This window comes from Seriola lalandi, unplaced genomic scaffold (assembly GCF_002814215.2).
Source record: "Seriola lalandi dorsalis isolate HSWRI2012SDOR001 ecotype SW California unplaced genomic scaffold, Sedor1 jcf7180002054474, whole genome shotgun sequence".
In the NCBI taxonomy this organism is placed as follows: domain Eukaryota; kingdom Metazoa; phylum Chordata; class Actinopteri; order Carangiformes; family Carangidae; genus Seriola; species Seriola lalandi.
In genome coordinates this window covers 1337849-1350672 of record NW_019525027.1, presented here as the reverse complement: position 1 = coordinate 1350672, position 12824 = coordinate 1337849, and the positions used below count along the sequence as shown (strand labels likewise).

At 40.2% G+C, this 12824-nt stretch overlaps 2 protein-coding genes across 2 annotated transcripts; both read left to right on the top strand.

Moving 5' to 3' along the window:
- Positions 1–479: 479 nt before the first annotated feature.
- Positions 480–3299, top strand: tmed3 (transmembrane p24 trafficking protein 3). Its single transcript, XM_023411985.2, has 3 exons — positions 480–862; positions 1285–1530; positions 2276–3299. The coding sequence occupies exons 1-3, from the start codon at positions 719–721 to the stop codon at positions 2507–2509; spliced, it is 624 nt and encodes a 207-aa protein (XP_023267753.1). The 5' UTR covers positions 480–718; the 3' UTR covers positions 2510–3299.
- Positions 3300–4619: 1320 nt separating this feature from the next.
- LOC111659144 (isocitrate dehydrogenase [NADP], mitochondrial-like) lies at positions 4620–9683 on the top strand. The gene is made up of 11 exons (XM_023411984.2): positions 4620–4839; positions 5787–5878; positions 6221–6386; positions 6522–6682; positions 6774–6917; positions 7079–7215; positions 7432–7583; positions 7737–7849; positions 8775–8872; positions 8963–9055; positions 9198–9683. Exons 1-11 carry the CDS (start codon positions 4719–4721, stop codon positions 9280–9282), a joined length of 1362 nt encoding a protein of 453 aa, XP_023267752.1. The 5' UTR covers positions 4620–4718; the 3' UTR covers positions 9283–9683.
- The last annotated feature ends 3141 nt before the right edge of the window (positions 9684–12824 follow it).

Here is a 12824-nt window from a genome sequence, read left to right as displayed (position 1 = left end):
TGATGTGATTTTACAGATTGAACTAATCAACAACGTGTGCAGCAGTTAAAATAAACCCTGCTTGAACCAGCCACGACATTAAAATGCTATTTTGATATCGGTGCATCAATGACAAATGTCGAAAAATATAATAATATAACAGTGACAGGGGCCATACTGCTTAGTACATACTGCTGTTTTAAGTACATTTTGTTGCTGATACTTCGGCACTTTTACTTGAATATCTGAATGCAGGACATTTGTGATTATGTGGTATTGCTACTGTAAATTATCTGGATACTTTTTCTACCACTGCAAAATACTTAAATATAAATGGACACTTGGATTTATCCTATTTATTTTTTGTTTTATTTTAACTGCCTTTATTTTATTTCTGAGAAACCTTCAAATATTGTGCACTTACTTTGAAAGGTAAGCTGCAGGACTGTTGATACTACGACGCTATCATTGGTTTAGATCGGGTTGTAGATGTATAGCAGTAACATGTCGCTTCGTGGTTTTAACTAGTTTGAATGTTTTGTCTTACGTTAAGATGTTAAACTGGATTTTGTCTGACAGTTTTCTACGTTTGATAACAGCGGACTAATATTTTACAAAAAAGTAAACAAACCTGCACCGGAAGTGTTTTGAGCTCGTGCCACGTCAGAGCTAAGCGTTATCATCAGTAGTACAGTGAAGAGGAGTCTTCTGCTTTCTGCACTTTCTCTTTGCCTTCACCATGCTGTACCTGGGACTGAGCTCTTTGCTGCTGTATGTGTCAGTGGTGTTTGGGACTGAGCTCACATTTGAGCTCCCTGACAACGAAAAGCAATGTTTCTACGAGGACCTAGAGAAAGATGTGAAGTTCGACATAGACTTCCAAGTAAGTTACTCTGAAAGCTGCTCCACTTCACCGTGTCTACAAGGTGCAACAAAAAGGTTTTTCTTCGGCTATTAATTTGTAATTTCAGTGGTTTATGTTTCTTGTTCATAGAAAGGAAGAATGTGCATAGTTTTAGTTCTTGACAAGCTTTAAAGATGTATCTGGCCCCATTTAACTACCCAGGTTACGTTAGTTCCTTTAACTGGAGTTTAATTCTACAATTAAATTGAAAAAAACATGTTTTGGTAAATGTGTTCTTACCCAGTGTTACTTAACTGGTTTGATGCACAGCCAGTTTCAGTCAGTGCAACAGTGCACAGTCCAATATGTTTGTACAAAACATATGTCACATCTATCTTGGCATGCATATGTCCTGTCATCCACATGCGTTTTTGATGTGTGCTTTGTGTTTTCTCTTTTAGGTCATTGCAGGAGGCAACTATGATGTGGACTGCTTTGTCACCGATCCTCAGAACAATGTCTTGTACAATGAGAAGAAGAAGCAGTATGACAGCTTCTCTCACACCACAACTATGAAGGGAGTCTACCAGGTGTGCTTTAGCAATGAATTCTCCTCATTTACCCATAAAACAGTCTATCTGGAGTTCCGCCATGGAGATGAGGACCCTCTCATGCCCAGCATGACAAGAAGCACAGCACTGACTCAGGTAAGCCAGAGGAACCTAGTTGATAATTACGCTTAAGGAACAAGGTGTCTGCTGCAGTGGAAACCCTAAAAGGAAAAAGATTAAATGTGCTCAATAATTGTTAAGAAAAATGCAAATGTTTGCCTTTATGTTGCGGATTTGTTGTCATCCTGTTCCCTTGCTGAGCATTCTGTTTTGTCTCATTTCTCAATTTTTAAACACTAGCAAATAAAAGATGGTGGGCAGGCAAACAAAACATACAAAAGACAACCACAGTAAGCCTACATAGTTTCATATTCAAGATATGAACCAGATTAAAGAGGCACTATAGCAAAAACGATATTCTGCTGTAACAGTTGCTGTTACATTATTTTTAGAATATTTTCAGAAGTGGGACGGTTTTTATAAAGTCCACCAGGTGGAGCCAGAGTTGTTCTGAGATAATTCTGTGTAGTGGGAATACTAACAAAGGTTGAATATTTATTTAAAGTCTTTAATTGTGCTCTCCTTACCCCACCATGCCTGAAACAGTTGGACGTGTGAACACTTGTGTGTTTTTGGAGGGTCAGTCCATTTCAATTTTGTATAAAGTGGAATAAGACCCGGGAATTGTCAGAAGTGTAGGAAGTTGAAGTGGATTTTCTCAGGAGCAGTTTGGAGAATTTAAGTCAGTGGTTGCATACATATGACCCAACTTCAACTGTGCCCTTTGCCCCAGGCCATTTCCGTTCTCTTGACTAATCTTTGTTGATCTTTCGGCTTTCAGTTGGAGTCATCTTGTGTCTCCATTCATGAGATCCTGAAGGTGGTGGTGGACTCGCAGACATGGTATAGGCTGAGAGAGGCACACGACCGAGCAAAAGCAGAGCACCTCCTCGAGCGGGTCACCTACTGGTCCATCGGAGAAACTGTCTTGCTGTTTGTCATCGGCATCGGTCAAGTCATGTTGCTCAAGAGCTTCTTCAGTGAGAAGAAAGGCTCTGTAGCAGCCACCACTTAGAACCTGTGGTCTCAGAAACTCTTCAGTGTGAATGCAGAAGTGCATCTGGAAACCAGCACACATCTTTTTGTATTTTCAGCAAACCCTCTGTTAAAGGGGTAGTTCAAGGAATTTCACTATTTCTGAGTGCTTACCCATTGTCTGAGAAACTTGTGAATGCCTTCTTCATGTCTTAGTAGTTCTGTTCTTAGCAAGCTGTATTGAAAAGAAACACCACTCATACTTTTGTTGAAAACAAGGCTGACACCTTTCAACCTTGCACAGATTATTTATTATATTTTTATTCAAGTACAACATGAAATAGTTTTGGTTTGGTCCATCTGTTGCCTTACAGTAGGACCGTCAAGGATTTTCATGTGGATACCCAGCAATTACAGTGAATGTTGTGGCACACTAATAGAGACCAAAGATGTGTTGTTTGTTTCTGAATGTTAGTTTTATTTGTTTTATAGTGTGTATTTTGTTTATTATTACCTTAATTTATGTGCATAATATTGTTGTTGTCGTTGTTACGTGTCCTTCATGTCGTACTCTGTCTCATACAAAGTGCCTTAATTGTTTCCTACCAAGTTAAAAGTTTACTGTTTAAATATGTTAGTGTGCCATCCTGTTGTTACTGATGAATGAATTCTCAGTTTCCATAAGTTTTACATTAATAGATATTGGAAAGTGACCAACTGTTACAGCTGTTTGTTTTTTTTTTTTTATTCAAAAGTTATGTTTTCAGCCCTCATTGGTTTATTGGTCTGTTATCTGTCAGCAGATTTCAATAAAAATTGGTGGAAAGTCATACGTTTTGAACTGTGTGAAGAATTTCTTTACATTGCCAGATTATAATTTGCATTTTGAGCATTTTTGGCTGAAAATTTTCCTGGCAATCTGTGTATTGTGATGCCAGTTCAGATCTAAACTCACATAACAATCTATTTTTAATTTTCAAAAATTTAAATACAAAAACATGTTTTATTATTAAAAGAAAAAACTTGGGCAGCTCTGTCTGATATCAGCTCTCTTAGTGTTTTCTAAGTGACAGATTAACAGCACATTACATCATAACACTCAGGCCCCTATTAGTAGCATCTTTTCTTCTTTTCATTTCATATAAAGATCAAACTGTAGAGGGAAGAATGACATAGAAAGGGGGTGCATGTCAAATAGAAAGGTATTGTGTGCAAATCCAATTCTATATTTAATACAGGTATGCAGATTCAGAAAAGGCTAAAAGTATCTGGAAAAAAAGCTCCCAAACGTGTATCTTTCGGTTTTTCAAGAGTCAGTTTTAAACAAAAATCTAAATTTAAATCAGTCAAAAGTTCAGGCGCTATAATCCAGTGTACTCTCTGCTTTTAGTTTATCAGTTTGGATTTTTTTTTCTGAAAGAGAGGACCCCTCCACTCAAACATGTTTTCTTTTTCCTTAATGTTAATTCACTTGGCTGTTTGACCTTCACTGTGCACAATGATGTATGTTAAGAGTTTGATGCTATAAGTCTCTTCACGTTCATTTGCTGAAGGGAAAAAATTTCTCTGTGATTCCCCCCAAAAATCAGGTAAACACATATAGGTAGATACATGATTTGGAAACCAGTCATGGTCCAAAACATGTTTGAAATGGAAATATGAAGGCTAGTCACAGACAGGAAGCAGCGTGTTGTTAAAACTCCTCTCCATCGTGAATGTCTCCAACCCGCTACACGTTGTTGTGGTCAGCGCGAGGAGCATGTTCAACCAGAGCCTCCGAATGACTAAGTGTCCCAGTGAACACCACAGGAGGCCCAAACTTCCTGTGGTTACAGACTTTTAGCAGGGGACCTTTAACATGCAGAGGAATGTTAAACTATATCTGAGAAGAATTTTTGTCTTTTGATATGAATGTTACTCCACCAGTGTATTTACAAAACAGTGGGCTGGGCTGCCTGCTGTGTGAGGGACAGGAAAAAGCAAAGAGGAAGAAGGGTTGCAGTGAACTTGAGCTCACCGTAGGCCCGGGGGCAGCTTGACGAGCAGGCTTCATTCCGATTGGTTTGCGGTCGGCTTTACTGGCCAATCAGAGTGAAGCCTGTTGGACTTCGAAGCTGACGTGGGTGGAGATTCAATAGCACCTAGGTGCAGCGTCATCACTTCACCGGGCTCTACCGGCCTGAAGTCCATTCACAAGAGGATACAGTCACAGTGACCGAGTCCCTGACCGTAATCAATATCTTGTAAACATGGCAGGTTACCTAAAGGCTCTGGCGACCGTGTCGAGAAGTGCAGCTGCAGCGCTGTCGCAAAACCCCGCAGTGCTCTCACCGGCCGCCGTCTGCCACCACAGACTGCAGCAGAGGAACTGTAAGTTATCCGTCGATTAAAACCTCAACTGCATGAGTCAAAATGTACCGCGGCGAGCATTTTACAGCGAGGTTCACAACATTAAAGTGGGCACCCGCTTTTTCAATGTACAGTTTGGACTGAGTGAGTGGGCGAGTTAGTGCTCATTCATGTGTGACTATGTGACAGCGGAAACAGGCTGGAAGTTCCTGGAAATAGTAACAGAAAGATCATAATAGATAAAAGATTGTAATTGTAAAAAAAAAAAAAAAAAAAAAAGTAATAAAATGTGTAAAACTAAAGAACACGCAGTTGTATAAATCTGACAGGTGAAAGTGAAAGCATTGATGTAGTTTATGCAGCCTACATTAGCTATGAATAACTTATTGTATGTTGTACAAACACAAAGTAATCTTGTGAAGCCTATAACAGCAGCTGGTGCCAGCCTGTCTTGGCATCTAAGTCCACGTGTTGTTTAGTACAAAAAGGGCTTGATAGGTAAGTGCTGTCACAGCTGTCATATAATCCCAAGGTCAGAAAGTGAACTCTGCCTAACTAAGCCGTGGAAGAGATACAGACAAAAGACAAAATGCAACATTGTGTGTCAACAGCTTGCTCTTTTCTTAAAGGTTGTTATTTTAGAGATATTCTTGAGTTGTTGATGAGAGGGATGAGAGTTAAATACTCTTGGCCAAATTGCAGGGACAGTCACACATCAGTCTGAATGAATTCAAGAACCAGGAACTATAAGACAAGGCAGTGAATTCAGTCCAAAGCAAGGAAAACATGCAAATGATCACTGAAAATTGGCCTCAAGTTAAATGAATTTTAAGTAGATAAGCTGTACAGCGGCAGCCTCAACTGTGAAAAAATCTTTTTGTTTCCCCCAAACATTTTCAGTACCATAATCCCTGTGCCACTGTAAACACTGTGAAGTATGAAAGTTTATGTAACTGTACATTTTTCAGATGCAACAAAGCGTATCAAGGTGGACCAGCCAGTGGTGGAGATGGACGGAGATGAGATGACTCGCATCATATGGGAGTTCATCAAGGAGAAGGTAGATCATACAGGCCATCATTGACATGAACTGCCCAAAGCAGTGTTTTTGGAGGATGCGTCTTAGATCCAGAGTTAAGATTGGTTACAGCTGAAACAGTTAGTCCATTAATTAATAAACTGAAAACTAATCAGCAGCAATTACAATAATCGATTGATTATGAATGTTAAACTTCGCTTTGTAAAGAATTTTGATTCTCATGAGGAAGTTGCAGAACAGAATATATTCTTCCTACCTGCGATGGTGTGGTGTAGGAGCATTACATGTGTGGGTGTGTTTTTGATGTTGCCATGCAGTGTTATCCATAGAAAAATAACACAACAGCATCTTGTGCCTCCACAGCTCATCCTGTCCAACGTGGATGTTGAGCTGAAGTACTTTGACCTGGGTCTGCCCTACCGAGACCAGACTGATGACCAGGTCACCATTGACTCTGCTCTGGCAACTCAGAAATACAATGTGGCTGTCAAGTGTGCCACCATCACCCCTGATGAGGCCAGGGTTGAGGGTGAGTTTGACTCATTCTTAATTATATACTTCATTTTTAACTAGAAGCAATGTTGGTAAGTATGAAAGTGAACCTATAAATAATAATAACACATGTACATCTGCAATGGGCAAAATCGTATCTATATTTTTTCAGAGTTTAAGCTAAAGAAGATGTGGAAGAGTCCTAATGGAACCATCAGGAACATCTTGGGTGGCACAGTTTTCCGTGAGCCAATCCTTTGTAGAAACATTCCCCGTCTTGTTCCCGGTTGGACACAAGCCATAACAATCGGGAGACATGCTTTTGGCGATCAGGTGAAAAAAAAGAAAAAAAACACAAATATGTGTTTGCTGTGTCTGTCAAAGGATCAGTCTCACATACAGGGTTTGATTTTTAATTTCACAGTACAGAGCCACAGACTTTGTTGTTGACCAGCCTGGCAAGTTCAAGATGGTGTTTTCCCCAGCTGATGGAAGCAAGCAGAAGGAGTGGGAGGTGTATGACTTTCCTGCTGGGGGCTGTGGGATGGGAATGTACAACACTGATGAGGTAAGAATGCGTTTGTTTATAGATTTATTTACCTGAGATAATACCAACATTTACTGCAATATTTATAGACAATTAAAGATAATTAGCTAAAAATAGATGTATAATGAATGTTCTCTGAAGTGATTTCGTTCTGGACCTTCCTTCACATTTTCTTTGCGCAGTCCATCAGTGGATTCGCCCACAGCTGCTTCCAGTATGCCATCCAGAAGAAGTGGCCTCTATACATGAGTACCAAAAACACCATCCTCAAGGCGTACGACGGGCGCTTCAAAGACATCTTCCAGGACATCTTTGAGAAGTAAGATGCTCAACAAACAAGCATTTACACTTTACTGCTTTATCACGTGGCCTAAGGACACCTGTCTTCAGTAGGCTTGTCACAGATTTGTGTGGCAAAGCCAGACAAACAAACAGCGTACTGTCTCTAGTTGTGTTACACGGGGCCATTTAACAACCACCGTGTCACTGAATTTAACTGCCCCAATAGAGTGTTTTATTATTCTGTCTCCTTCAGGAAGTACAAGCCAGAGTTTGACAAGCTGAAGATCTGGTATGAGCACCGTCTCATTGACGACATGGTGGCCCAGGTTCTGAAGTCCTCTGGAGGATTTGTTTGGGCCTGCAAGAATTACGATGGAGATGTGCAGTCAGACATCCTGGCTCAAGGCAAGTGCACTTTAACTTGATGATGGGTATGTCGTCGTGGAGTCGCTCTACTGGCTGAGTGAATGTCAAGTTATTTATATCTGATCTACTTCTCTTGCTTTGTGTATTTGGGCTTATTTTTATATGACATGTTTGTCTTGTGTGTTGTACCAGGCTTTGGTTCTCTGGGTCTCATGACATCAGTGCTGGTGTGTCCTGATGGCAAGACTATTGAGGCTGAGGCTGCACACGGCACCGTCACCAGGCACTACCGTGAACACCAGAGGGTAAGAGTCATCAGGGGAAACTGCCTGGAGTGTTTTTATTTTGGGAGCAAAGAATACTGTGTGTGTGCATTTCTACCTTTGTACTTCTACCTTCTACCTAATTGGAGTTTTAGACCTTGTAAGTGAGGAAATGTTTGCAAAGTGATGCATGTTTTTGGCCGGAGCCAGTTTTTCAGTTGAGTCATTCAGGGCTAGAACGTGGCATCATGTTTGTGTTGGTGTTGGTGTTAGAATTAGTCTGAAGACTGGGGCTTTAGATGAAGTTCTGACAGTTGGAGATTAGGAGCTGTTAACATACATGTGCCAAATACTAGCTGGAGTTGGAAAAAAGTTTTTTTTTTAAATTGTTACTGCCTCATCTGTATTTAATCACAAATGTAATTAAATAATTACGCCAGTCTGAGTTACTGCAGTCACTCAAAAAACAGGCAGGATGGAGTTCTTAATTATATATTTTCTTTGTTTCATGTTTCCTAGCTATCCTTACCACTGGAGGGTGAACTCCACCAGATATAGTCTCTCAATGAATAAAACTATGTTAATATTTTGACAGTGACCATTCTTCAGAACCAAATTATTCAGAAATTGCAGTTTACAAGTCTTTCAGTGTAGAAACTCTTGTACTTGACATGATAACGTGATTTTGTGATATTTTCAGAAGCGCCACGATTAAGTTTGAAAGCAGATCCTTTTTCCCCAGTGTTTCACGTCATCAACAGTTAATGTCAGGTTACGCTGCAAGTCCCTTAGACTCACCTTGTTACACATATTTCCCACATGAAAATTAATTCCCTAAGTCCATGGCAGAAGAGGCACAGATACAAATGTCGCCATTCACTGTGGTATCTATAGACCTGAATGCAAAGCAGCCACAACACATGTTGAATTTTCAGTAAGTGATGATAACAGTGTCCTTGCTTTATAGGGAAAACCAACCAGTACCAACCCCATTGCCAGTATCTTTGCTTGGACCAGAGGACTGGAGCACAGAGGCAAACTGGATGGAAATCCTGATTTAATAAAGTATGTTGTCTGGTAATTTAATATGACAAACTGTATATTTGTATAATATTATAGCTCGCTGATTTGTTGCTCTGCATTGTCGCCCTCCAGGTTCTCCCAGACGTTAGAAAGAATCTGTGTGGAAACTGTGGAAAATGGTGTAATGACCAAGGACCTTGCAGGCTGCATCCATGGCTTGGCCAAGTGAGTTTACATATTCACATCCCTCACTCATGCTAAGTGTGTGTTGTATGTGTGTAATTGAGTTTTACGAAACTGTGTATGATGTTATCTTAATACATTTATATTTATCACAAATATAACCCCCTGCTCTGTGGTCTTGCAGCTGCAAGCTGAATGAACATTATGTCAACACCTCAGACTTCCTTGATGCTATCAAGACCAACCTGGACAAAGCTCTGGGCAAATAAAGAACAATCAGAAGACGCACTTGCCAATGAATAGAGAAAAACTGTGCCTGTGGATTTTTAGCTCATTTTTACCTGTCGTTTGTATGAACCTTTGTATCCAATTTTGAAGAAAAAACTTTGTGCCTTTTTTTGTATTTGTATAGTTCACATAGACATCACTGCTCGTCTGCCTTTCCTATTGCCAACAGACCATTTTTGTATTGCACAAATTGAATGATTGTACTGTATGAATTAATATTAATACCAATGTTAACTTATAATGGTCATTCCAGTCTTTTCACATTTAATTAGAAGGCATCTTCAGTGAACAGTGTGTACAAATTCGGACAATAATGCCATGTTTTGCACTAACAACATGAATACAAAAAAGAAATAGTGATTGCTCATCACTCAGTAACAAACAGTTGTCATTTTGTCTTTATCTTATCTGAACATTTGGGGAAGAAAACACTTATCAGCACAGACGTTACAAAATAACTTTGGGTGTGGTTAGATTAATTTAAAACCTCCTGCACTGTGATACACACCGATTTCATTAGTAAGGCAGATGGTGGCATTTTCTATTTATCAAAATCTGGCAACAGGAATGTATTTACTAAGTGTGTGAGATGTCAGAATAACACTGTGAAATATTTGTCTGATCAGTGTTGAGTGTGGGAGTAGTTACCACTTTGCCTTCTGGAGGAGCTTCAAGAGTGATTCAATGAGACATTGTTTCAGGGCTGGAAAGAGTTAAATCCACAACTCCTCCAGACTGTAGAGGTTACCTCACAGAGGCTTCAGCCAAATGGCAAACCCGGATGAATTCAGGAATACTAATAGTAAAAAGCTGTCCACATGCAGTTCCATTTTAATATCATGCATCTGCTTAAATGAGCCTCTGTCCAGCAGTGCATGAATGCAGCGCTGAATGCTCAGTTAGCTGGCGTCCTTGGTGCCCTCCTGTGCATGGCAGGGAGTGGTTTGCACCAGCAGGGGGCCGCACCTGATTGAAGATTTGGCAGTTGCTGTGGAGGCAACTACAGTGGATCACCGGCAGATGTCGACATATTCACTGTCCGACAAGTATGTATGCTGATACTTCACTGTACCACGTTACAAGATACACTGGTTCATCATTATGTTATCCTATAAAACAACTTATAAGTAAGTAAAGTAGACTAAACATAGCTGTCTTTATACGTTATTGGTTTATATGTGAAGAGGACCTCATCAGGACTAATTAGTGATCTAACTGAAGGCAGCCTGAGTGAGTATGAAGACATACAAACACTGACAGGACAATAGTTAATTTGATATTGTGTTATTAATGCTCTTCATTTTCAGTCTAAAGCACTTGGTGCTCAAAAGTCTTGACAGACATTCACTTTATAGCCAGGGAATATACTCGGCCCTCTCTCCCTGCGCAGTCATTAAAAAAGTAAATTATGAACAAGGTGCCTCTATCAAAAATAAATAAATAAATAAATAAATAAAATACTAATTAGCATTCAAAATGCCATTTTACCCCCTTTTTTTAACATTTCCTCCTGGAGGAACATTTTCCTGCAACTGCCAAGTGCAAAAGAAGCTCCCACTTAATATGATCTACAGAAGAATAATATCTCTGAGCAATTTGATCAATCATGTCCCAGGAAATCATTTCTGTGCACAATGCCAAGCATCTGTAAAACACTGTTGGACCAATCCACGAGTGCACACTTTACAGGAGGAGGGTTTGTCCCGGTGTTGTCTGAGGCTTCAGAAAGACCAAAAAGTCACAATTTATCTCCCACAAAAGGAAATGTGTCCTCAGAGAAGACATTAACCTCCAACCAGCTGACTGCATAAAATAAATCAAAAAGAACATGCTGAAAGAGAAGTGATGATATTTCAAATGAAGAATGAAGGAAGCTGCCCCCTTTACACTACGTTACTGTGCACACAGAGCAGTAAAAAAGTCAGACTACATATCTGACTTATTTACTGCTCTATATCAGATTTAACAGAACAACCTCCTCCCTTTGGTCTTCAATAAATGTCCTAAGAGTTTTTCTCTTTATATTTGCATTTTTTCATTATTCCCTCATAGAAATCATTGGACCTCCTGAATGCAAATCTGCGTTGAAGGTTCCCAAGAGCACAGTGGCCTCCATAATGGAAGACGTATGGAACCACCTGTATAAACTGAGCAATCAGGGGAGAAGGGCCTCGGTAAGAGAGATGACCAGGAACCTGATGGTCACTCTAGCTTAGCTCCAGAGATGCTGTGTGTAGATGGGAGAAACTTTCAGAAGGCCAACTATCACTGCAGCACTCCACTGATCTGGGCTTTATAGTAAAGTGGCCACAAAGACTGTTAAAAAAAAAAAAAAAAAAAGATTTGGCATCAAACTTGAAAGCATCATGTCTTGAGGAAACCAAGCTTGTTGTGGGGGTGTTTTTCAGCGGCAGGGACAGAGAGACTGGTAAGGTTTGATGAAAAGCTGAAGACAGAGATATCCTTAATGAAAACCTGATCCAGAGAGCTCAAGTTCTCAGACTGCACTGAAGGTTCACCTTCCAAAAGGACAAAGACCCTGAGCACACAGCCAAGACAATGCAGGAGTGGCTTACGGACAACTCTGTCAATGCCTTTGAGTAGCCCAGCCAGAGCCGTGACTTGAACCCAATTGAATATCTGAGGCGAGACCTGAAGATGGCTGTCCACCGATGGTCCCCATCCAACCTGTCATTAGCCAAGGGGTTCATATACTTTTTCCAACCTACACTGTTGTGATTCCGGTGTGTGGGCGCTCTTTGTATGTTAATGCTCTTGCATCATAAACCCAAGTGTTGAACAAATTGAAATTTTGAGCTGATGGCGGTATATGAAAGATTTTGGGATCACCAAAGTGATTACATTTCATCCTGAGGGAAACATGAATGTCTGTTCCGAATGTCGTGGGACTCCATCCAGTAGTTTCCAAGATTTTTTTTGTTGTTGCAAATTTATTAAAAATAAATGAAAAACTGAAAGGTCTCATTGGTATAAAGTACACAGACCCTTAATTCAGTAAATTTCAGTGATTCATAGAAGCCAGTTACCTCTCTGTATTTGGCTTCATTCATCCTCCCCTCAATTCTGACCAGTCTCCCAATCCCTGCTGCTGAGAAGCTACCCCCCCCTCCATGACAGTGTTTGGAGTTCTGCCCAAAGGGTTAAATTTTTGGCTCATCAGACCAGAGAATCTTTTTCCTCATGCTCTCAGAGCCCTTTAAATGCCACTTGGCAAACTCCAATCATGCTGTCATATGCCTCTTACTTAATGTGGCTTCCGTCTAGCCACTCTACCATAAAGGCCTGATATATTGAGTGCTGCTGAGATGTTGTCCTTCCTTCTCTTTTAGACTGACCGTTGGATCCTTGGTCACTTGCCTGACTATGGCCCTTCTTGCCTGGTTGCTCAGTTCAGCCGGGCGGATGCCACAGCGAAGGGTCTGAATACTCTTGTGAATAAAGATTTCAGTTTTTGAATTTTAATAAATTAGAAAAATCTAAAAACATGTTTTCACTTCCTCAT

Coding starts and splice junctions, on each gene's coding strand:
- LOC111659144 (XM_023411984.2), top strand. CDS start 4,719: ATGGCAGGTTACCTAAAGGCTCTGGCGACCGTGTCGAGAAGTGCAGCT. Junction 5,879..6,220: donor GGGAGTTCATCAAGGAGAAG/GTAGATCATACA, acceptor GTGCCTCCACAG/CTCATCCTGTCCAACGTGGA. Junction 7,216..7,431: donor TTCCAGGACATCTTTGAGAA/GTAAGATGCTCA, acceptor TGTCTCCTTCAG/GAAGTACAAGCCAGAGTTTG.
- tmed3 (XM_023411985.2), top strand. CDS start 719: ATGCTGTACCTGGGACTGAGCTCTTTGCTGCTGTATGTGTCAGTGGTG. Junction 863..1,284: donor AGTTCGACATAGACTTCCAA/GTAAGTTACTCT, acceptor TTTCTCTTTTAG/GTCATTGCAGGAGGCAACTA. Junction 1,531..2,275: donor GAAGCACAGCACTGACTCAG/GTAAGCCAGAGG, acceptor TTCGGCTTTCAG/TTGGAGTCATCTTGTGTCTC.